The sequence below is a fragment of the Lingula anatina genome, chromosome 2 (genome assembly GCF_051362555.1).
Source record: "Lingula anatina isolate TDL-2025a chromosome 2, LinAna3.0, whole genome shotgun sequence".
NCBI lineage: Eukaryota > Metazoa > Brachiopoda > Lingulata > Lingulida > Lingulidae > Lingula > Lingula anatina.
The window spans coordinates 43,337,901-43,360,741 of NC_141768.1; the positions used below are offsets into that span (position 1 = coordinate 43,337,901).

Genomic DNA, 22,841 nt, shown 5'->3' on the forward strand with positions numbered 1-22,841 from the left:
CTTTTTTCACTCTGATACTTGCACGAGCTGTGCGCGCCATATTACTGATAAGAAAGTAGAGTTGAGCTTAAACACGTTAAACTAAACCTACTTCAGTTTACTACAATTTCAATGTAAGCAAGCGCGCAAACACATACGTTTTAAATTAAAGACTAACATGTAAGCCAATCCCTCTTCGCGTTCGTACAACCACTGCCGCAGAAAGATGCCGGATCACATTTGCTCGGACACTGACACTGGTAAATAACGTTTTTTAGCTCTTTCATATCCACTGAACGTAAGTAACAGTTACGTAAAAATGTTTATGTACTTGGTATGCGTAATGCATCCTATTTCATTGTGTCATATTGGAGTAGATAAGGCAATTTCAATGGGACGGGATACTTCTCACACTGCAACAAGCTGTTCTGCCTGATATTTAAAATGTCCATCGGGGTTCAGCTCGTTAAGCTTTAAATACCAACCATGTATTGGTTTCATAGTGGTGATCATTTGTAGTAGGCCTACCTACAAAAAGATAGAAATGAAATTGATGAAAACAAAGTGCTATTATCCTCATTTATTCAAATTTAAAGAAAAGGATATTGTAACACGAGTTTTAATAATTATAATTACAATGATGACGATAAATTATTGACCACTTAAATGGGTACAGGTAGAATTTTAAAGGCTTTCTACTCTGAAGTTTTTTTTTACATATATGTTTATACTAAATACATATGGCAAACATACATGTGGCCACGACCAGCTGGAGAGTCTAAAATGTGGCACTGTTTGAAATGGGGTCATATTGTAAACGGTGTTCGAGCCACTGAACTGCGATAAGCACTTGTACTAGTAGCATACAGGGCAATGCCTTTATTGTCCTTTATGGGTTTTGGCCGACAGTGGTGAACATTTAACTGGGATGTTGGTCATACTTCAGTTTGGAATCGCACTGATTAAACAGTGGACTGACCGCGTTAGCTGTTTGGCTGTGTTTTTTTTTAGATTTTCTTCAATATAATTTTGTTTCCAGTGCGTTTATACTTCCAGGCATATAACAGTCAATCCATGACATCGAAGGTTATAGAGTTTGAGACAACGTACTGGTAATTCATGTCACCACGACGAGAAAGTCACTCCAATAATCCATGTCACGTAGAAAATGAGGCAATAATAAGGCAATAATAATTATCCTTGAATGTTCATAACCAACAGGTCATAATTGCCGTTTGTCTTTTACCAATTTTTATATTCATTGTGCGTTTTAAGCCGAGGGACAGGAACAAAATGTCCTTATTTCACTGCCTGCAACAAAACCAGAGGTCCCTGAAGAGTGCGGCAAGACAGAAGGAAATGAGGAAAGGCTGCTATACCCCATCAGGTCCGTGCCATCCATACCAACTACATTGATTTTTGCGCTGCAGGTATGGTCCAAAATGAATTAACTTTTGTACATGATAGATGATTTTTGAATATTTGGGTCTTTAGAAATATTGGAGTGTCTGTGCTGTCCAACTTGAAGGCAACGCCTTATATTCACGACTTCCCTACGCATTGTTAACCTTCTTCTGGTGAAAAGAAGGAAAAGGACTAGTTTGCTGGTGTATCATCATGAAAGGCAACATAACACGAGCGTCTTCAAAGCAACATGAATTACAGAGAAAAGTAAATTAAATGAATCACAAAAAGTAAAAGCAATTGCAAATGGCGAAGCACAAACGAGTTTGACTCGGGGTGGGGTAAAATGGGTGCTATCTGTCCGTCATAATTGATTTTAATTTTTTTATACATATTTTATTTTCGGTCACCAGCAAAGTGTAATGTGCATCACGTGCAGCGTTTCCGTCCCTCTGATCGTTGTTAAGCTCATCTGTGCTGTGGACAACCAAGAGGTGCGGGCGGAACTGTTCAGCGCAACAATATTTGCTTGTGGGGTTGTAACACTGCTACAGTGTAGCGTTGGAGTGAGGTGAAACTACTCTCTCTCTCTCTCGTGTCATTTTCGTGTTTAGTACCAGTCTTTGTAAGAATCAGAAAAATAACACAGGGTGACGGGGGCATTGGAACAACACCTCTCAGATTTTGTTGTCTTTTAATTTATTGTGAAGAACTATGAAAAAAACTAACAAATCGAGTCAAAAAAGTTGCATATTTAAAATAATTAATTTTAGAGCGTTTTAAAGTTTTAAATAATAAAACAGTTTTAGATCTTCCGAGAAATACGAGAAATTTCAGTGTTATTCCTTTTCTACAGACTTCCAATCATCCAAGGCAGTAGTTTTTCCTTCATTGCACCGTTAATAGCCATGCTTACAATTGAGAGAGCGAAATGTGACGCTGAAAATATATTAAAAGGTAATACATTTTTAGTTTTTTACAGTATTTGATTGCAGTTGCCGCAAATAGAGACATATACATTCTAAACAGAGAGATAGATGAAAAGCATTAATGCATTTACTTGTCACATGTACCTTGGCTGATGGATACTTCAAATACTAAAATTCAGCATCAGCTGCAGGTTAAAAAATCGAATTAACAGCAGATCTGAGCCGCTTTAAGAAATGCACTTTTCTCTGTTCACATTACATGTTGCTTGTACATGTATATATTTCGTAGATGGCAGTAGTGCGTATTTCAACATCACGCCTAATGGCACCGACGCAATGGACAGGGAGGCCATTTGGCAGGAAAAGCTTAACGAAGTCCAGGGGAGTCTTATGGTTGCCTCCCTCGTTCAAGTGATCTTAGGTGGTACGGGAGCGATCGGCGTTCTAATGAACTACATAGGACCTCTCACTATTGCGCCTACCGTAGCCATGATTGGACTGTCGGTATTTGATGTGTGCGCGGATTATGGCTCTGTCCACTGGGGGATATGGACACTGTAAGTAACGTCACTTATTCCTTTGCCCTAACTTTGTTTAAATTTATTCATATGAATTATCTTCGAAGTGAGATGACCTTAAATTTTGTAATTCCGTTTTTTTTTTCAGATCCCTTGCTGTAGGGTTTATTTGCGCTGTTTACATGAGGAATGTCAAAGTACCCTTTTTATGGTGGAATAGAGAAAGTGGCTGCCACAAAACCAGTTGCCAGATATTTGTCCTTATACCGGTGAGGGCTTATTGCACCTTGGCATTTTTTACTTGCAGCTCCGTAACATCGACATCAATGAAACCACAATGTCTTAGTATCAGGACAACCGTAATGCTTGTTATAACGAAATGACATGACTTAATGAATTTTACGCAAAACTATTTCCCCGTGTTTCAGGCTATATTCATGATAGTGATTGCCTGGATAGTGAGCCTCATTCTGACTTTAACTGGAGCTCTCCCAGACGACCCTGGACACCCCCAATACAAGGCACGGACGGACGCTTACGAGGGTGGGATTCACACCGCAAAATGGTTTTTCGTACCATATCCAGGTATTGGGTCTTTTTCCAACGCTCACTTTTACATGCATGCAGTCGCATTGTCTTGATGGAGTCTTGATGTAGAAGAAACTCAGTTTGCATGTTTCTCATTTTTCTTATTCTGTTTGTAGGTAAATATGGCCTTCCAACCGTCACTGTGGGTGGTGTGATCGGCATGATTGCCGCCACTATAGCTTCCACCATAGAGTCTATAGGGGACTACCACGCATGCGCCAGTGTATGTGAGATGCCAACCCCGCCCTCTCACGCCGTCAACAGAGGCATCTTAATGGAGGGAATCGGTAGTATTGTAGCCGCGAGTGTAGGGACAGGGCATGGTACAACTTCTTACAGCCAGTGCATTGGTGTCATTGGAATAACAAAGGTAACCTTACAGAATTTGTTAGTCTAAAACTTGATTAAGAATATTAATAGTAAGTTCAATTCATACAAAAACCCATCTGTTTGGTTTACCTTTCATTGCCTCAATACAAATACATGTATATCTGAAATTTAGACGCCCATTCGAAAGTATGACTTTTAAGTTTACAAATGATAGGCCTACTGGCAAATTATACTTACAATTGATAAATTCATAATGTCATTTGATAAATGTATATGTGGCCGGGAAATTAGAAGGTTTAACAAAAAACACTGTGCTTTGGAGGGGGGGGGGGGGGAGGAGGGGAGTCACGTTCTGCAAATAACAAACATATCGTAAAAAAATAAGCGAAATTGTTCTTCTGTTGTAGTTTAAGTAGACTTGAAATTCGAGAATGATATTAGACCTACCTTCCTTTCTTCTTGATTTGCCCATCAGCCACGGCAATTCAGTTCATTTCAGGGCAAAACGATAGCCGACTTTATTTCCGCAAAATTCTGTCCCTTTCCCCCATTACTCACCCTGCTTGCATTGGTTTTTATCAACAATATCATTAAGTCTGCATGTATACTGTATGTCAGGTCGGCAGTTTGAGGGTGTTCCAGACAGCAGGTATATTGATGATAGTTCTTGGAGTCATTGGAAAGTTTGGTGCCACCCTGGCGGCCATTCCCGACCCCATCCAAGGCGCCATTATCACCCTGGGGACAGCCATGGTGATCTCGGTGGGTCTGTCAAACCTGGAGTTCATCGACATGAGATCCTCCCGTAATATGGCTATCCTAGGAACATCACTGATGTGTGGCCTTCTGGTACCATACTGGATGAAGAAGAATCCAACAGCGGTCAGAACGGGTACTTATTGATCTGATCATGTAGTATTTTTAGTGAAAAACAGATACAGCGATGTATTTCCTAACGCTTGTCCAGAATAAAACAATAATTCTATACGAAACTACATGTGGGTTCTTCAGTCTATTACAATATGTCGGAAATATTGAAAATCGTTTGATTTTTGTACAAAATGATGGTCTATTGTCTATTAGTTAATTTATCATAATTATTCATGATCTGGATTTGTATCATCTCATTCAAGGTGTAAATGAGATTGACCAGCTGTTCACAGTATTTTTGACCACGCCCATGTTTATAAGTGGACTTCTGGGTTTTTTCCTGGATAATACAGTCCCAGGTAAAGTTCCTGGAACCATTTTCGTTCTGGAAAATATGCCAATCAGTCTGACAACCAGACATCAATGATTAAGGCAATGACCTCAGTTTTCAAATAATAATAATAATAATAATAATAACAATATTAATAATAATGATAATGATATTGTTAAGTACAAATAAAAAGAGGATGGCCTCTGCCTCTTCTTTTCTTTGAAAATAGCTTTGCAGCTTTAATTTGTTGGCCTTTATGTCTTTGTAATCATATCACCATTGACGTGAATGATTTAATTTGAATTTTATTGTCTGTTTTTTCTCTAGGTACTGTAGAAGAAAGAGGAATTAAAAGATGGAAAGAGAGTCTTTCTGGAAAATCGACAGCAATTTTGCAGGGAAGCATGAAGGATTACGACATTCCGTTTGTGTCTGACTGGATGAGAAAAATAAAATGTTTTAAACTCGTGCCCTGTTTACCTCCATATCAAGAGAGGACTTTGCAAGCTTGCGGCAAAGTTCTTAGAAGAAACAAAAACAAACGAAACAAATAGATTATTCCCTCCATAGCGAGCAACATGACTTTGACTCTGCATGGTACATAAAGTTATGACACACCGTCAAATACTAAGATAAACAGTTAATATTTCACAGTTTCTAAATAGTAAATAAATTAATTAATGAATATTTAGAAAAAGGTATCCGAAAGTTTGTTATATTCACAATCACTTATTCTTCCATGTATAAGTTTGCCCTGCTCACCTGTATTTAAGAGGGGGTAAATGATACTGAGGTCCCTCCCTTTACTGATATCGTAGTTCCTTCCTGGTTACTATGAAGGCTGTCCCATAAATTAAGAGTGACTGAATAAATTGAAAAAGTCACAACTTGGACTGTTTGTTGTTCCTGGGCTTTTCTTAAAACATGTTGCTTTAGCAACAAAATTTATATGAACAGCCACCACTTTCTGTCTATCATTATCATCGTTTTTGCTATATACTGAAGACCTAATGTGGAAGTGGAAAATACTTCGCTTGCAACGAAAATGCACTAAGAAACGAGAAATAACTTTTCTTCATAAAACATGTTGTCATGCCAACAGTATTACATTTGTACCCATGTATATATATGTATATATATGTCCTTTGTGCTGAATTACATGTGTTGGGAGATATGACCCCATTCCCAGAGATTAGATGGATCTAACTAGATCGACCTAACTCCCTGGGGGCTCACGCTAAATATCTGACAGCCGAGCGGGTAAGAAAGTTAATTACCCCCCTACAGGTTGTAGTAGGCGGGACGGACATTTAGGCCGGATTATCTGACAGAAAACTGAGACTCTCCACAGGGAAAGATCGATCTAAAATCTAGGGGAATGCACCCATAGACTATGAAAATACCCCATCTGTGAAGAAAAATAGAAAATAATGTGTAAAAACAAACAAAAAAGTTAACAGCAACAAAACTGACTTGGAAACCTATCATTTTTAACCTTTTATGGATATAACATTGGTGACTTGACATACCCACATTTCAAAATATTGCAACAGGTAGAAAATCACGTTATGAAAAGCACAATTTGCCTTGGGCATGACCTAAGTGTAGTATGTAAATATTTTCTCTTATTCGTGGGCATGCCATTGATAAGAGATGAAAGGCCGGCATAACAGATATGAATGATGAGTGTCCCCTCGATCTAGCTTTTCACGTCAAACAGCTCATGCAAAATATTACTTCGTCCCATCTGTAAGCAGGAGCTAACACTGTCAGGGCTGCACATCGATAGATAGTTTGTTCAACTTCCACAACAAAATGATGCCATATTGGATTTGGCAGCCATATTGGAATTTTCAGACATGCCAATACATCCAAACTTGCTCAGAATTTCATTGTCCACAACTGTGCCAAATTTTATGCTTGTAGTGTATGTGTATGATGAATTCACCATTCTAATGGATATCTTGAATAAGTGGACTGCATTTTTACTTTTGGTGGCCATTTTGGATTTTATACACCTGAAGAGTTCATGCAATGGTGTTTTCTAACCTTCATATGATATTTTAAGCCATTAAAAAGACTATATACTTGACGTTTTAATTTGAAAGGGTATTTTGGTGGCCATCTTGGATTTGACAGCCATTGTGGAATTTTGAGGCATGCCCATATATATATCCAAATTTGCTCCAAATTTCATTGTGCACAAATGTGCCAAATTTCATGCTTGTAGGTAAAATATTTTTCACCAAATTCCTGCACATACGAAGATGTTAAAATGAAGAATATAGCCTTAGATGGTTTCAATATCGACTGGTCCATAGAATCTTAGGAACAAATTCTTTTTTATTTCGGATAAATGTAGTAGAATCAAATTTATGTGTATTTTGTATAAAAGAGGAGGAAACTTTTGTTCATTTGTTTTGGGAATGCAGTAGAATTTCAGAAATCTGGGAACAAGTAAGAGAATGGTTAGAAAATGAGTTAAATATAATAGAAAGATTAAACTGTATTGACATTATATTTGGAAAAGAACAAAGTTTGGTAAATTTAATTATTTGTTTGGTTAAAAAATTTATATATTGCCAGAAAATTACCAAAAGTGTCCCAGATTTCTTGAAAGTAAAAAGTTATATAAATCAATATATGGAAAGTGACTATTTTACTTATAGCAAAAATATGGATAATGATGGTTTTATTAAAAAATGGAAAAAATTAGGAAGTGATTTTGTGAATAGGAAATTTAACAGTTAAGTACCTTTAGAGCTTGTATGTATATATGGGTGTGAGAGTGTTTTGTAATTTTTTTATTTTGAAATAAATTAAAAAAAAAAAAAAAGAATATAGCCTACGTTATTCGGATCTCTGACACTCAGAGTAATGCACCGTTTACAGTGTTAACACACTTACAGTAACAATATTAGTAATAGATAGACCTCTAGTCAGCGAGAATTCTTGGAATTGTCAGAATGCGCTTGAATCCGCCTGGAATGATTCGTGCACATTTCGGCTGCATTATCTCTCAAATGCAGCTCGAATGTAGTTGGAAAACTAGGAATATCAATAATGCTGTCAGAATGCAGTCAGAATATTCAGAATACACTTCGAATGCCGTACCAGTGTAGTTCGATTGCAGGCTGAAATTGGATCGAGATGCATTCGAGTTGCATTCCGACTCATTCTAGCAGGATTTGAAATGTCTTGCCATTTCGGTTCTCCTTCAAATGTGATCAGAATGTTTCGAATGCTGTCGGAATGCCGTGAGAATATTTAGAATGCAGCCATAGTGCATCTAGAATACTATTTAAATACCATTCGATAATTTTCCACTTGGAATGCACTTCGAAAGTTTTTAACATCAGCAAAACATTCGGGCCGGCCACAAGAATGGGTAAAAATATTTGAAATGCCCTCGGATTTTTTAGAATGCTCTTCGATTATCCAGGAAGGCACAAAGAATTGTCTTTCCGACGGCATTCTTGCTCATTCCGCCGTGTGACGGGGTATAAGAAAGAACTAAAGCCAACAAATACCATATAGTTGTTTTTAAGAGGAAAAACTGCCCGGGCAGCCTCCTTCGAAATCACATCCAGCTTTTAACTATCCATGTATGTAAAACAGCTCTATATTTCAAGTCACCACTACGATTTTTTTCACTCTGATACATGCACGGGCTGTGTTGGCCTGTTTTGTATTATTCTTAAAATTAAATTTGGTCTGGTAATAACATTCCGGAGTGGACATCTACGCGTATATAATTGGTGCCCCGACACATTCAGAACAAGTTGAGCCGCGGACTAACAGATTCGCGGTTCAAATATGACCGACCCACTGCGTTGGCTCGAAATAGGGCATTACGTTTTAGACTTTCTTAGTGGATAACGCAATTCAAAGATTCCACGGTTCGTCCACATAATGACCAGTTAAATGATTAATTCGTTGACGCTCGGTAGCTACATATTCTAAGGGAAGTCTCCAACCCTTAACTCGTCTGCTCCGTACCCTATCGCTTCCAATCTCCTTCTTCGCTGCTTCCTTCTACATGTCTCCCCCTACGTGACTCTCCCTTCTATCTCTCAAGGTGCGCTTACTTATTTCTAATCTGCCTGTATAGTCGATGACGCAAAGTTTAACTACCTATAATTGTGTAATTAATTTCTTTACCTCGACGTTGTACAAAGAGAACGCCACATTACTTGAGAACAATTAGACCACAACACATTACGTCATACGACTTCAAAACATATGTATGTCGGCCACGACAGTACATGTACAACCACTGCCGCAGAAATAAAGATGCCGGATCACATTCGCTCGGACACTGACACTGGTAAATAACGTTTTTTAGCTCTTTCATATCCACTGAACGTAAGTAACAATGTTTATGTACTTGGTGTGCGTAATGTATCGTATTTCATTGTGTCATATTGCACCCCATTTCCATAGATTTTTAGATCGATCTATCCCTGTGGGGAGTCTCACTAGATTACTGTCAGCTTGGCCGGCTTAAGCGTCTGTCCCGCCTACTAAAAGCTGTAAGGGGGTAATTAACTATGGTGCCCGCTAGGCTGACTGCAATTTAGCGTGAACCCCCCAGGGAGTTAGGTCGATCAAAATCTTAATCTTTAGATCGATCTAAATCTCTGGGAAAGCACCCTTGGAGTAGATTTGCAATTTCAATAGAACAGAACACTTCTCACACTGCAACAAGCTGTTCTGCCTGTTATTTAAAATGTCCATCGGGGCTCAGCTCGTTAAGCTTAAAATACCAACCATATGGTGGTAATCATCTGTAGTAGGCCTACAATGAAAACGAAATTGATGAAAACAAAGTGATGCTTAGACCCGCACGGAAATGCAGTAGTATCGAAGTAGCAAAGAAGCATTAACGCAGTAGTGGTGTGAAGCATATTTGCAGTAGAAATGCAGTATAGCCTACTGCAATTCTACTCCAAAAAGTACATAGGTTTGTACAGAGAGGAGCATTAATGCAGTAGATTAGCAGCATGATAGAAGCATGTTTCAAATATGCTAATTAGCTCCAAAATAGAAGCAGATTTGAAGCATGTTTGCAGTATGATTGCAGTAGTCCTACATCTCCGACCTTTTCCAAGAAAGAACAACAAGTTACAACCTTAGAGGAGAAAAGACTCTAAACATTCCCAGATTTAACACAGTGACATACTGCAAAAAATCCTTATCATATCTTGGGCCAAAAATATGGAATGATCTCTCAAATGACTTAAAGCAAAGCATCAATTCAAATGAGTTTAAATCATTTTTAAGGCTTTGGGAAGGACCCAAATGCAGATGTAGCCTGTGTTACGTATATGCTTTTAGTGAAAATGTGTAATAATACGTCATGTTTACATTGTTTATATAACTGTATCATTGAGCATTGTATGTAAAATTGTCTATTTTTCACAGTTGATTTAGATATAGCATTCTGCACATTTCCCATAAAAAAACTTTTTTCTTTTTTTCTAATTTGTTATCTTAATAGATTTCGTGTTTTTGTATACTCTTTGTAGATTTTTTTTTTTTTTACTCTCTTACTAGACTTCATGTGTAATATTGCATTATTGCAGATATGTTTTTGTCCTTACACAGTCGGAGAATAGCTGTAAAGCTAATGTTTCCATTCAATTTATAACCGACATGAAATAAAATTTATTGTATTGTATTGTATTGTAGTCTACTGCGCTGGAGTATCTAGTGCGTTTTCGTGCGGGTATCCTCTTTTATTTAAATTTAAGGCGGAAATGTAGGTTAGAGATTTTCTCTTAAAATAAAGGTCTTAGCTTTTTTATTCCTGTCATATTCATTTAATGTATCCTCAAAATATCTAATTAGGCCTATGCCTGAAACATAGCTCCAACTTCATCGTGTGACGTAATATTGGGATTTTGGGGACAAAACACCATTTTTAAACACCTGATTTTCTCAGGCACCTGGACAGATATAAACATGCTTTTAATGGTATAATAATACTTGAACAAAGTACTACAAAACGGAGTCAGGGATTTTTCTTGGAGACTTATTGTTTATTTTATATATGAAAACGTGAAATTACATCAAAATTTTAAAGAATTTTCACTTTCAAAGTCAATAAACTGGAAAAGAGAGGATCAATCAAAATTTCTTAAAAATTGCCGTAATTGCCGTTTGTCTTTTACCAATTTTTATATTCATTGTGCGTTTTAATAAGCCGAAGGACAGGAACAAAATGTCCTTATTTCACTGCCTGCAACAAAACCAGAGGTCCCTGAAGAGTGCGGCAAGACAGAAGGAAATGAGGAAAGGCTGCTTTACCCCATCAGGTCCGTGCCCGCCATTCCAACTACATTGATTTTTGCACTGCAGGTATGGCCCAAAATGAATTAACTTTTGTAGACAAAAGAAGATTTTTGAATATTTGGGTCTTTAGAACTTACGAAATATCGGAGTGTCTGTGTTGTCCAACTTGAAAGTAACGAGTTATGAGTAATATTCATGACTTTCGTATACATTGCTAGCCTTTTGCTGGTGCAAAGAAGGAAAAGGGCTAGACTGCTGGTGGTATTATTATAAGGGCAACATAAAACGAGCAGGGGCGGATTGAAGCCGTCTTCTGGGTCTTCCATAAGACGGTCATATTTTCAAGTTTAAATTGACGGGTATCTAATTTTTTCTGTCGGCAGACGGTCAAAAATGGATGGATCAACAAAGATTATTTGGAAGACTGTCAGAAAATATCTCTGAATCCGCCCCTGACGAGCGCCTTCAAAGCAACATGAATTACAGAGACAAGTAAATTAAATGAATCACAAAAAGTTTGAGTTTGACTCGGGGTGGGGTAAAATAGGTGCTGTCTGCCCGTCATATTTGATTTGTTTTTATACATATTTTATTTTCGGTCACCAGCAAAGTGTAATGTGCATCACGAGCAGCGTTTCCGTCCCTCTGATCGTTGTTAAGCTCATCTGTGACGAGGACAACCAAGAGGTGCGGACGGAACTGTTCAGCGCAACAATATTTGCTTGTGGGGTTGCAACACTGCTACAGTGTAGCGTTGGAGTTAGGTGAGTCTTTCTCTCTCTCTCTCTCGCGCGTGTCATTTTCGTAATAAATTGAGTCCAGAAAGTAGCATATTTAAAATAATTAATTTTAGAGCGTTTTAAAGTTCTAAATAATAAAACATTTTAGATCTTACGAGAAATACGAGAAATTGCAATGTTATTCCTTTTCTACAGACTTCCAATCATCCAAGGCAGTAGTTTTTCATTCATAGCACCGTTAATAGCCATGCTTACAATTGAGGGAACGAAATTTGACGATGAAAATATCATAAAAGGTAATACATTTTTAGTTTTTTAGAGTTTTTATTGTATTTGTCACAAAAAGAGACAGATAGATAGCTTCTAAACAGAGAGATAGATATAGATAAAAAGCATTAATGCATTTACTGTCAAATGTACCTAGATTTCATAAATACTAAAATTCAGCATCAGGTGCAGGTTAAAAAATCGATTTATCAGCAGATTTGAGCCGCTTTAAAAAAATGCACTTTACTCTGTTCACATTACATGTTGCTTGTATTTCGTAGATGCCAGCAGTGCGTATTTCAACATCACACCTAATGGCACCGACGCAATGGACAGGGAGGCCATTTGGCAGGGAAAGCTTAACGAAGTCCAGGGGAGTCTTATGGTTGCCTCCCTCGTTCAAGTGATCTTAGGTGGTACGGGAGCGATCGGCGTTCTAATGAACTACATAGGACCTCTCACTATTGCGCCTACCGTAGCCATGATTGGACTGTCGGTATTTGATATGTGCGCGGATTATGGATCTGTCCACTGGGGGATATGGATACTGTGAGTGAAGTTACTTATTCCTCTGCCCTAACTTTGTTTAAATTTATTCATATGAAGTTGCAGCTATGTTCGACGTGAGATGACCTTAAATTTTGTAATTCCTTTTTTCCAGATCCCTTGCTGTAGGGTTTATTTGCGCTGTTTACATGAGGAAGGTCAAAGTACCGTTTTTATGGTGGAATAGAGAAAGTGGCTGCCACAAAACTAGTTGCCAGATATTTGTCCTGATACCGGTGAGGGCTTACTGCATCTAGGCATTTTTTACCCTCAGCTCCATAACATCGACTTCAATGAAACCACAAATTTTAGTATCAGGACAACGGTTATGCATGTTATATCGAAATGGAAAAGACTTAATAAAATTTTCTCAAAACCATTTTCCGTGTTTCAGGCTATATTTATGATAGTGATTGCCTGGATAGTGAGTCTCATTCTGACTTTAACTGGAGCTCTCCCAGACGACCCAGGACACCCCCAATACAATGCACGGACGGACGCTTACGTGGGTGGGATTCACACCGCAAAATGGTTTTTCGTACCTTATCCAGGTATTGGATCTTTTCCAAAGCTCACTTTTTCGTGCCTGCAGTCGTATTGTCATGATGGAGTCCCTGCACGTGGTTATTTCGGAATGACATGATAACTTGGTCTTTTGATAATAAATGTAGAAATTTCTGTCTCAAGGTATTGGTTTAATTTTTATGTCACTCGAACAAGATACCATGCGACCCATCATTTCGTTTTGGAATTTTTTCTTCATAACCACGTTTAAATAATTAAGCAATGGCGGATCCATTGGAGAGGTACAGTAGACAACTTGTACTAGTACTCCCACCATAAACTATAGCGAATTAAGCAAAAGAAAACCAAGCAATTTTTCATTCCCTGTGAAATGGTAAATTACCCTCGGCTTATGTTTTATGTTTGCTAGTAAAACTAAGCAAATTCCTTATCCATGTGCCCATCCTTAGCAAAATCGTTGATCTGCCCATGTTGTTTATGTCCAGTGTTGTTAATGTCCACAGGTCGTATTTTTCTCGTGTTTTAAATTCTGTTTATAGGTAAATATGGCCTTCCAACCGTCACTGTGGGTGGTGTAATCGGCATGATTGCCGCCACTATAGCTTCCACCATAGAGTCTATTGGGGACTACCACGCATGCGCCAGTGTATGTGAGGTGCCATCCCCGCCCTCTCACGCCGTCAATAGGGGTATCCTTATGGAGGGAATCGGTAGTATTATAGCCGCGAGTGTAGGGACAGGGCATGGTACAACTTCTTACAGCCAGTGCATTGGTGCCATTGGAATAACAAAGGTGACCTTAAAGAATTTGTTAGTCAAGAAACCTGATTAAGAATATTAATAGTAAGTTCAATTCATACAAAAACCAATTCTCTTTGGTTTACCTTTCATTGCCTCAACAGAAATATATCTAAAATTCAGACGCCCATTCGAAAATATAACTTTTAAGTTTACAAATGATAGGCCTACTGGCAAATTATACTTACAATTGATTAATTCATAATGACATTTGACAAATGTGTATGTGCCGTGAAATTAGAAAGTTTGACAAAAGCACTGTGCTTTGGGGGGGGGGGGGGGGGGAGTCACGTTCTGCAAATAACAAACATATCATAAAAAATAAGCGAAATTGTTATTCTGTTGTAGTTTGAGTAGACTTGGAATTTGGAAATGATATTAGTCCTACCTTCCTTTCTTCTCGATTTGCCCAAGAGCCACGGCAACTCAGTTCATTTCAGGGCAAAGTGATAGCCGATACTTTATTTCTGTAAAATTCTGTCCCTCTCCCCCATTACTCATCCTGCTTGCATTAGTTTTATCAACAATATCATTAAGTCTGCATGTATACTGTATGTCAGGTCGGCAGTTTGAGGGTGTTCCAGACAGCAGGTATATTGATGATAGTTCTTGGAGTCATTGGAAAGTTTGGTGCCACTCTGGCGGCCATTCCCGACCCCATCCAAGGCGCCATTATCACCCTGGGGTTAGCCATGGTAATCTCGGTGGGTCTGTCAAACCTGGAGTTCATCGACATGAGATCCTCCCGTAATATGGCCATCCTAGGAACATCACTGATGTGTGGCCTTCTGGTACCATACTGGATGAAGAAGAATCCAACAGCGGTCAGAACGGGTACTTATTGATCTGATCATGTAGTACTTTTAGTGAATAACAGATACAGCGATGCATTTCCTAACGCTTGTCCAGAATAAAACAATAATTCTATACGAAACTACGTGGGTTCTTCAGTCTATTACAATATGTCGGAAATATTGAAAATCATTTGATTTTTGTACAAAATGATGGTCTATTGTCTATAAGTTAATTTATCATAATTATTCATGATCTGGATTTGTATCATCTCATTCAAGGTGTAAATGAAATTGACCAACTGTTCACAGTATTTTTGACCACGCCCATGTTTATAAGTGGACTTCTGGGTTTTTTCCTGGATAATACAGTCCCAGGTAAAGTTCCTGGAACCATTTTCGTTCTGGAAAATATGCCAATCAGTCTGACAACCAGACATCAATGATTAAGGCAATGACCTCAGTTTTCAAATAATAATAATAATAATAATAACAATATTAATAATAATGATAATAATATTGTTAAGTACAAATAAAAAAGAGGATGGCCTCTGCCTCTTCTTTTCTTTGAAAATAGCTTTGCAGCTTTAATTTGTTGGCCTTTATGTCTTTGTAATCATATCACCATTGACGTGAATGATTTCATTTGAATTTTATTGTCTGTTTTTTCTCTAGGTACTGTAGAAGAAAGAGGAATTAAAAGATGGAAAGAAAGTCTTTCTGGAAAATCGACAGCAATTTTGCAGGGAAGCATGAAGGATTACGACATTCCGTTTGTGTCTGACTGGATGAGAAAAATAAAATGTTTTAAACTCGTGCCCTGTTTACCTCCATATCAAGAGAGGACTTTGCAAGCTTGCGGCAAAGTTCTTAGAAGAAACAAAAACAAACGAAACAAATAGGTTATTCCCTCCATAGCGAGCAACATGACTCTGCATGGTACATAAAGTTATGGCACACTGTCAAATACTAAGATAAACAGTTAATATTTCATATTCTTCCATGTATAAGTTTGCCCTGCTCACCTGTATTTAAGAGGGGGTAAATGATATTGAAGTCCATCCCCTTACTGATAGCGTAGTTCCTTCCTGGTTACTATGAAGGCTGTCTCATAAATTAAGAGTGACTGAATAAATTGAAAAAGTCACAACTTGGACTGTTTGTTGTTCCTGGGCTTTTCTTAAAACATGTTGCTTAGCAACAAAATTAATATGAACAGCTATCGCTTTCTGTTTATCTTTATCTTTGCTATATGCTGACAACATAACGTGGGATTGGAAACAATGAGAATACTTCGCTTGCAACGAAAATGCACTAAGAAATGATAAATAGCTTTTTCATAAAACATGTTGCCATGCCAACAGAATTTACATTGGTACCCATCACTTTTGTTGATCTACATGCATATCTGTCCTTTGTGCTGAATTTCATGTGTTGGGAGATATAGACTATGAAAATACCCCATCTGTGAAGAAAAATAGAAAAGAATGTGCATAAACAATAAACAATAAACAAAAAAGTTCACAGCAACAAAACTGACTTGGATACCTATAATTTTTAACCTAATATGGATATAACATTGGTGACTTGACATACCCACATTTCAAAATATTGCAACAGGTAGAAAATCACAAGGACATAACTTTAACTATGGTCGTTATGAAAAGCGCAATTTGCCATGGGCATGACCTAAGTGTAGTATGTAAATATTTTCTCTTATTCGTGGGCATGCCATTGATAAGCGATGAAAGGCCGGCATAACAGATATGAATGATGAGTGTCCCCTCGATCTAGCTCAAACGTCAAACAGCCAATGCAAAATATTAGCTCGTGCCATCTGTAAGCAGGAGCTAACACTGTCAGGGCTGCACATCGATAGATAGTGTTCAACTTCCACAAGCAAAATGATGCTGGACCAGATTTCTTTGGACTCGAACACAGGTAAGTATAAGCTAAGATCTCTTCCGAACGAGTACAGTAGGGGGTTTTCGTTCTGTAACGGAATTTCAGAGGTCACATGAGTTTCTCAATGTGTATACCAAAGTCTGATAAGTTTGCACATACGGAGATTTTAAAATGAAGAATATAGCCTACGTCATTCGGATCTTTGACACTCAGAGTAATGCACTGCTTACAGTGTTCACACACCTACAGTAACAATATTAGTAATAGATGGACCTCTAGTCAGCGAGAGTTATGTGGCATACACGAGTGCGAAGCACAAGTTCATGTCACAAACCCTCGCTGACGAGGGGTCCTTAAGCGGGCTATAACGCATTCATACGAGACGTGCTGTTAGTACTAGTTACATCACGTCTGAGTCTGTTGTTCTCCAATTTCACCGTGATCTAAGGCCGCATTCACATCGAGTTGAGCCATGGCTCTGCAAAGCCAAGACCTAAATATGGCGGACGTACATGAAAGGAAAACCGCCTAATCTTTTAATAGTCTCTCCGCCTCTCACAAGCCTCCCCATGTGTCGCCCCAATGGAGCCGCGATTTAATGACAGCACCCCCGCAGGGACGGCGCATGGGGAGGCGTGTGAGAGGCGGGGAGACTAATAAAAGATTAGGCGGTTTTCCTTTCATGAACGTCCGCCATATTTAGGTCGTGGCTTTGTAGAGCCATGGCTCAACTCGATGTGAATGCAGCCTAAGCCTACTTAGTGAACGTTACAGATACTGGATTGTTAACTTGAAGGTTGCGTGCAGTTGTGGATATATATTTTTTGTCTGTAGCACATCAAGCTAATGAGAAGGAACAGAATCCTGTTGTAACTACTATGCCTGAAACAGTGCCCATTGTTTGTGAAGAGAACATGGCAGAGGAAAATGAGAAGAGGTTGCTATACCCAATCAAGTCTGTGCCCTCCATACCAACAACGCTGATTTTTGCTCTTCAGGTAAATATTGTAAGGGGCGACATAAACCACCTTGTATTTCCGTAATTACTGGAAACTAATCTCTATGATCATTGTGCTCTTGGACCCATGTTAAACAAAAACTTGAAATATCCCCTTAATGTCACTCCCCTATATATTTTTCTTATGGCAGCTGCGTCCGTTTTGAAGATCTTTTTTAAATTCTGCAGGGAGGTTCCATCCCACACCCAATGTATACTTGCATTCTGTTTTTCTCTTCACGGTTCCAACATTTTACATTCCCAGCAAAGTGTGATGTGTATCACAGGCAGCGTCTCCATCCCTCTGATCGTTGTTAAGCTCATCTGTGCCGGCGACAACCAAGAGGTGCGGGCGGAACTGTTCAGCGCAACAATATTTGCTTGTGGGGTTGTAACATTGCTACAGTGTAGCGTTGGAGTTAGGTAAAACTGCTCTCTCTCTCTTTCTCTCTCTATCTTGTCAATCTTCATCATCATTTCAAAGCGGTTTTCCTAAAGTTTGGACCCTTTTACCCCTTTAGTTGACTTAATTCGACAAAAGGCATAGAGCCTAGATCAACTATTGATTAACAGTGTACTTATTGTGATCAAATGGAAGGGGGGGTATTCTTTCTTTCCTGACACCCTCCCCACTGACCCCCTTGTCTACAGGACTGATAAACTTGCTTGTTCTGTGTTCTTTTCCAGACTTCCAATCATCCAAGGCAGTAGTTTTTCCTTCATAGCACCTTTAATAGCCATGCTCACTATTGAGGGAGTGAAATGTCCAGAAAACGTGCCAAACGGTAAAACATTATTTTCTCTATTTACACTCTTTTGATGCGAACGTACATCAATATTAAGCAATTGTTGTGCTGTTTTATCTTAAAACATATTTGAAAGATTACTCCGTCATTCAAAAAACGGACTTATGTGACTTTTAAAAATGTCCAATTCTGTTTCGGTAATTTAGAGTCATATCTGATGAAGTACCCTAATTTATGGCTACATGTCCGTGTAAATGGCAAAGGAATCATTTTGTCCGTACAGATATTTCCAGCAGCTTTTATTCCAACACAACAAATAATGGAACCGTGAAAGAACAGGTCACTTGGCAGGACAGACTTAACGAAGTCCAGGGGAGTCTCATGGTTGCCTCCCTCGTCCAAGTGATCTTAGGTGGTACGGGAGCCATCGGCGTTCTGGTGAACTACATAGGACCTCTCACTATTGCCCCTACCGTAGCCATGATTGGACTGTCGGTATTTGATGTGTGCGCAGATTATGGATCTGTCCACTGGGGGATATGGGCACTGTAAGTTGACCACACACACACACACACACACACACACATCAATGCCAAACCAAAAAATTTCGTCCCTGTACCATACATGCATGTATTATGATAAAAACCCATTTTATATTTGCCTCGTTATAATCACTGTTTTGGAAAAAAAATTACATCTTTTTGCCCCGGCCACCTCTTCCCCACTGGAAAAATATTTGCCAGTGCACACATTACATATATCCCTATTACGGACACCCTTGTGGACGGGGTATGCCAATTTGTTTACAGACTTTTCACACCACGTGCATATCTTATTCTTATTAGTCTTATTCAATGACAACCATTTTTGGAAAAAATTATTTGTTATTTTAAAGATATTTATAACAAAAAGTCACAGATTAAAGATTGGTTGTGTTTGTCTTTTTTATTTTAATTTCTATCGTTTTGGTCCGTTTCAGAGCTCTTGCAGTCGGTTTTATTTGCGCTATTTACATGAGAAATGTGCAAGCTCCATTCCTGTGGTGGAACCGCGCCAGTGGCTGCCATAAAACCAGCTGTCAGATATTTGTATTGATACCGGTGGGTCGTTTTGTATTTTTAACGTCTGAAATATTATTGCAGACACTGCAAAAAATGGAGCGTGATATATTTTTGTCTGCAGTGTTAAAACGGCGTTTTGTTAATGATCACAAATTACAGTTACGAAAAGTCCTAGAAGTTCCATTCATGTCATTCAGGTTTATTTATTCTTTTCATTAAAACCGAAATGTCTGGGAATGACTTATGTCGGCACGGCTGTCTTCTTGCAGTTTTTGTTGCCACAAAATGAGAAAAACTCAGATATCTCCCCATGTTGCAGGCTATATTCATGATAGTGATTGCCTGGATAGTGAGCCTCATTCTGACTTTAACTGGAGCTCTCCCAGACGACCCTGGACACCCCCAATACAAGGCACGGACGGACGCTTACGTGGACGGCATTTACACTGCAAAGTGGTTCTTCTTCCCTTATCCAGGTAATTTGGACGTCTAACCTCGATTTGTGTGCACTTGAGCGTGCAGACATACGTATTTCTTTATCAAGCTTATTGTCATACAGATCATACAAATTATGTTATGCCCAAATTAATCGTGGTGCACATTTTTATGATTAATAACATCAGTATAATAACAATTAAAATAGAATATTGTTGATTTTATTCGTACAAAATAATATAAACAAGTTTTTATGCTGTTTGGTTTGGTTTGTATGGCATGTTTATAGTGGTGGTTATCATTTGTGCCGTAACACCTTTTGTCTTTTATGCTTGTTTAATACTAAATATATTTACGTTCATATTCCATTCATTTTTTCTTCAGGCAGATATGGCCTACCCACCGTTAGCGTAGGGGGTGTGGTCGGCATGATGGCCGCCACTATAGCTTCCACCATAGAGTCTATAGGGGACTACCACGCATGCGCCAGTGTATGTGAGATGCCACCCCCTCCCTCTCACGCCGTCAACAGGGGCATACTCACTGAAGGGATCGGTAGTATTATAGCAGGAAGTATAGGGACTGGGCATGGCACAACCTCCTTCAGTCAGTGCATTGGAATCATTGGAATTACTAAAGTGAGCTTACACACGTTTTTAAAGTAACAGCGAAGTAAATCTAGCACCAAGGATAATTTGTTAAAACGTGACATGTAAATTCTATTTTTTTTATCAATGTCGGTAGTTGCTATCAGTCACATTCTTTATTGTCACAGAAAGAAACACGCTATCTTGCCTTCGATTTTTTCTAAAGCATCTCGTGGCCGTAGTATTTACGCGTGTGATTCTATTTTGTTGGTCAGACAAGCACGTAGGCTACAGCTCTCACTTAAAGGATTTTTTTTACATACTTATCAACTTAGGTCGGCAGTCTGAGGGTGTTCCAGACAGCAGGTATATTGATGATAGTTCTTGGAGTCATTGGAAAGTTTGGTGCCACCCTGGCGGCCATTCCCGACCCCGTCCAAGGCGCCATTATCACCCTGGGGACAGCCATGGTGATCTCAGTGGGTCTGTCAAACCTGGAGTTCATCGACATGAGATCCTCCCGTAATATGGCCATCCTATGAACATCACTGATGTGTGGCCTTCTGGTACCGTACTGGATGAGGAAGAATCCAACAGCGGTCAGAACAGGTACTTATTAAGTATTTAATATTAAAGAGTGAAGATGTTTTCACTTCAATTTATTTTCAGTTTTCTTAAGAAACACGTGTTGTCAACTGAACACAACGACACGCACATGATAAACAAGTTTGCTTAAATAGCGTATAGGGGGGCCTATTAACGAAATGCAGGCGTATGACGATATTGGCGTATGTGATGATATGGCAATTTTGATAATCCTTAACTTTCGTTGTTGTGCACCATATAACGTTCTTTTGCTCATATTTAAGGTGTAAGTGAGATTGACCAACTATTCGCAGTATTTTTGACCACGCCCATGTTCATAAGTGGACTATTGGGGTTCTTCCTGGATAATACAGTCCCTGGTAAGTTCATAGGCCACTTTTCTATTTATTTCAATTAAACGCTGCACTTCAGGTGCTTCTTTTTCTTATACTGCTATATTCGATAACGATGTATGGTAGTGCTCTGGTGAACACACGCACACACACACACACACACGTATGGAGTGAGCAGCGCTGGTGCCGCCTCGTTCTTTACTGAAAACTGACCGGTACATGTGTGTCTCCATATGTCTCAGTCTGATCAGTGGACTTCAACAGTGACGATCCGCCGCCAGGTCTTATGATTTCTGGTTATTCTTTCATGTGAAATTAGCTTATTTTTATAACATTGTCAGCGATATAACCATCTTGAGAAAAGATTGAAAATTGCATTAAACATTAGCCCTAAGCATGGTTGACAAACTGGCGTCTAGTTTACTTTCTTGTTTTTTTCTAGGTACTATGGAAGAAAGAGGAATAAAAAGATGGAAAGAGAGTCTCTCTGGAAACTCTGCAGCGGTTTTGCAAGGAAGCCTGAAAGATTACGACATTCCTTTCGTGTCCGCATGGATGAGAAAAATAAAATGTTTTAAGCTCGTGCCTTTCTTACCGCCGTATGACGAGAAAAATTTGCAACTGTGCCGCAGCCTTTTCAGAAGGATCAAAAGCAAACAAAATCGATAATTTTTAGAGCACATTGTTAGTAGTTTATGTTACACTAATTATTGTAATAAAAAAAAACAAGATACGGGGTAGAACAGCCCTAAACAAAGGAACATCTAAGATGCGGAACACTCAAATGTTAAAGATGCAAATAGTGTTGGACCGTTTATTCGTCTAGAAAAAATATAAAATTTCTTTATCAAAAAACTTCAGCTAAATATACGTTTCGTTGTTGGCGATTCCACTGTTCGTCGCCTTAATTGTGAGGGCTGTTGACATGGCCGAAGTGCCTGATATCGAGGGGGCTGCCACGGTACGCTGCCGGGCAGCACCCCAAGAGTTGTACACGGCGCTGGCGGACCTGGTCAGCCCCGTTCTGCAGGCTGGTCCGCACTTGTTGATTTTGATGGGTTGCCCCCCCCCCCCCCCTCCCACCACCACCACCAGTGGCACCAAATCGTTGGGAGAGCTCCTTGCTCTCCTCTTCGCCATATTGCACACCATGGCTCTGCCACCTCATATCAACGGGCCAGGGTGATATTGTTCCCGTCAACCAGCTGCGACTTTAACCCCCGAGAGGGGCTCTTGCGGGCCATATCATGTTTTAGCGGCCG

General features: G+C 39.0%; 2 protein-coding genes and 1 pseudogene across 4 annotated transcripts; all 3 read left to right on the top strand.

The window, feature by feature from the left end:
• The first annotated feature begins 68 nt into the window (after positions 1-68).
• LOC106151300 (solute carrier family 23 member 2) lies at positions 69-5,836 on the top strand. The gene is made up of 11 exons (XM_013524486.2): positions 69-239; positions 1,255-1,409; positions 1,797-1,954; positions 2,240-2,340; positions 2,602-2,869; positions 2,979-3,099; positions 3,259-3,415; positions 3,535-3,788; positions 4,367-4,640; positions 4,882-4,977; positions 5,277-5,836. Exons 1-11 carry the CDS (start codon positions 206-208, stop codon positions 5,501-5,503), a joined length of 1,845 nt encoding a protein of 614 aa, XP_013379940.2. The 5' UTR covers positions 69-205; the 3' UTR covers positions 5,504-5,836.
• A 3,320-nt stretch (positions 5,837-9,156) lies between these two features.
• Positions 9,157-16,056, top strand: LOC106151301 (solute carrier family 23 member 2). 2 transcript variants are annotated; one of them, XM_087006958.1, is made up of 11 exons: positions 9,157-9,276; positions 11,155-11,309; positions 11,850-12,007; positions 12,179-12,279; positions 12,532-12,799; positions 12,912-13,032; positions 13,191-13,347; positions 13,861-14,114; positions 14,680-14,953; positions 15,193-15,288; positions 15,586-16,056. In XM_087006958.1, the coding sequence occupies exons 1-11, from the start codon at positions 9,192-9,194 to the stop codon at positions 15,810-15,812; spliced, it is 1,896 nt and encodes a 631-aa protein (XP_086863084.1). In that variant the 5' UTR covers positions 9,157-9,191; the 3' UTR covers positions 15,813-16,056. The 2 variants fall into 2 exon arrangements, with proteins under 2 accessions (XP_086863084.1, XP_086863085.1); XM_087006959.1 differs by lacking the exon at positions 11,155-11,309 and having other exon boundaries at positions 9,178-9,276.
• A 506-nt stretch (positions 16,057-16,562) lies between these two features.
• On the top strand, positions 16,563-22,313 carry LOC106151302 (solute carrier family 23 member 1-like; annotated as a pseudogene). Its single transcript, XR_015333259.1, has 11 exons — positions 16,563-16,851; positions 17,650-17,813; positions 18,078-18,235; positions 18,500-18,597; positions 18,842-19,106; positions 19,538-19,658; positions 19,939-20,095; positions 20,439-20,692; positions 20,977-21,250; positions 21,511-21,606; positions 22,022-22,313. The product of XR_015333259.1 is annotated as a solute carrier family 23 member 1-like (transcript).
• Positions 22,314-22,841: the final 528 nt, after the last annotated feature.

Coding starts and splice junctions, on each gene's coding strand:
- LOC106151300 (XM_013524486.2), top strand. CDS start 206: ATGCCGGATCACATTTGCTCGGACACTGACACTG. Junction 240..1,254: donor TTGCTCGGACACTGACACTG/GTAAATAACGTT, acceptor GTGCGTTTTAAG/CCGAGGGACAGGAACAAAAT. Junction 2,341..2,601: donor CGCTGAAAATATATTAAAAG/GTAATACATTTT, acceptor TATATTTCGTAG/ATGGCAGTAGTGCGTATTTC.
- LOC106151301 (XM_087006958.1), top strand. CDS start 9,192: ATGTATGTCGGCCACGACAGTACATGTACAACCACTGCCGCAGAAATA. Junction 12,008..12,178: donor CAGTGTAGCGTTGGAGTTAG/GTGAGTCTTTCT, acceptor CCTTTTCTACAG/ACTTCCAATCATCCAAGGCA. Junction 13,348..13,860: donor GTTTTTCGTACCTTATCCAG/GTATTGGATCTT, acceptor TTCTGTTTATAG/GTAAATATGGCCTTCCAACC.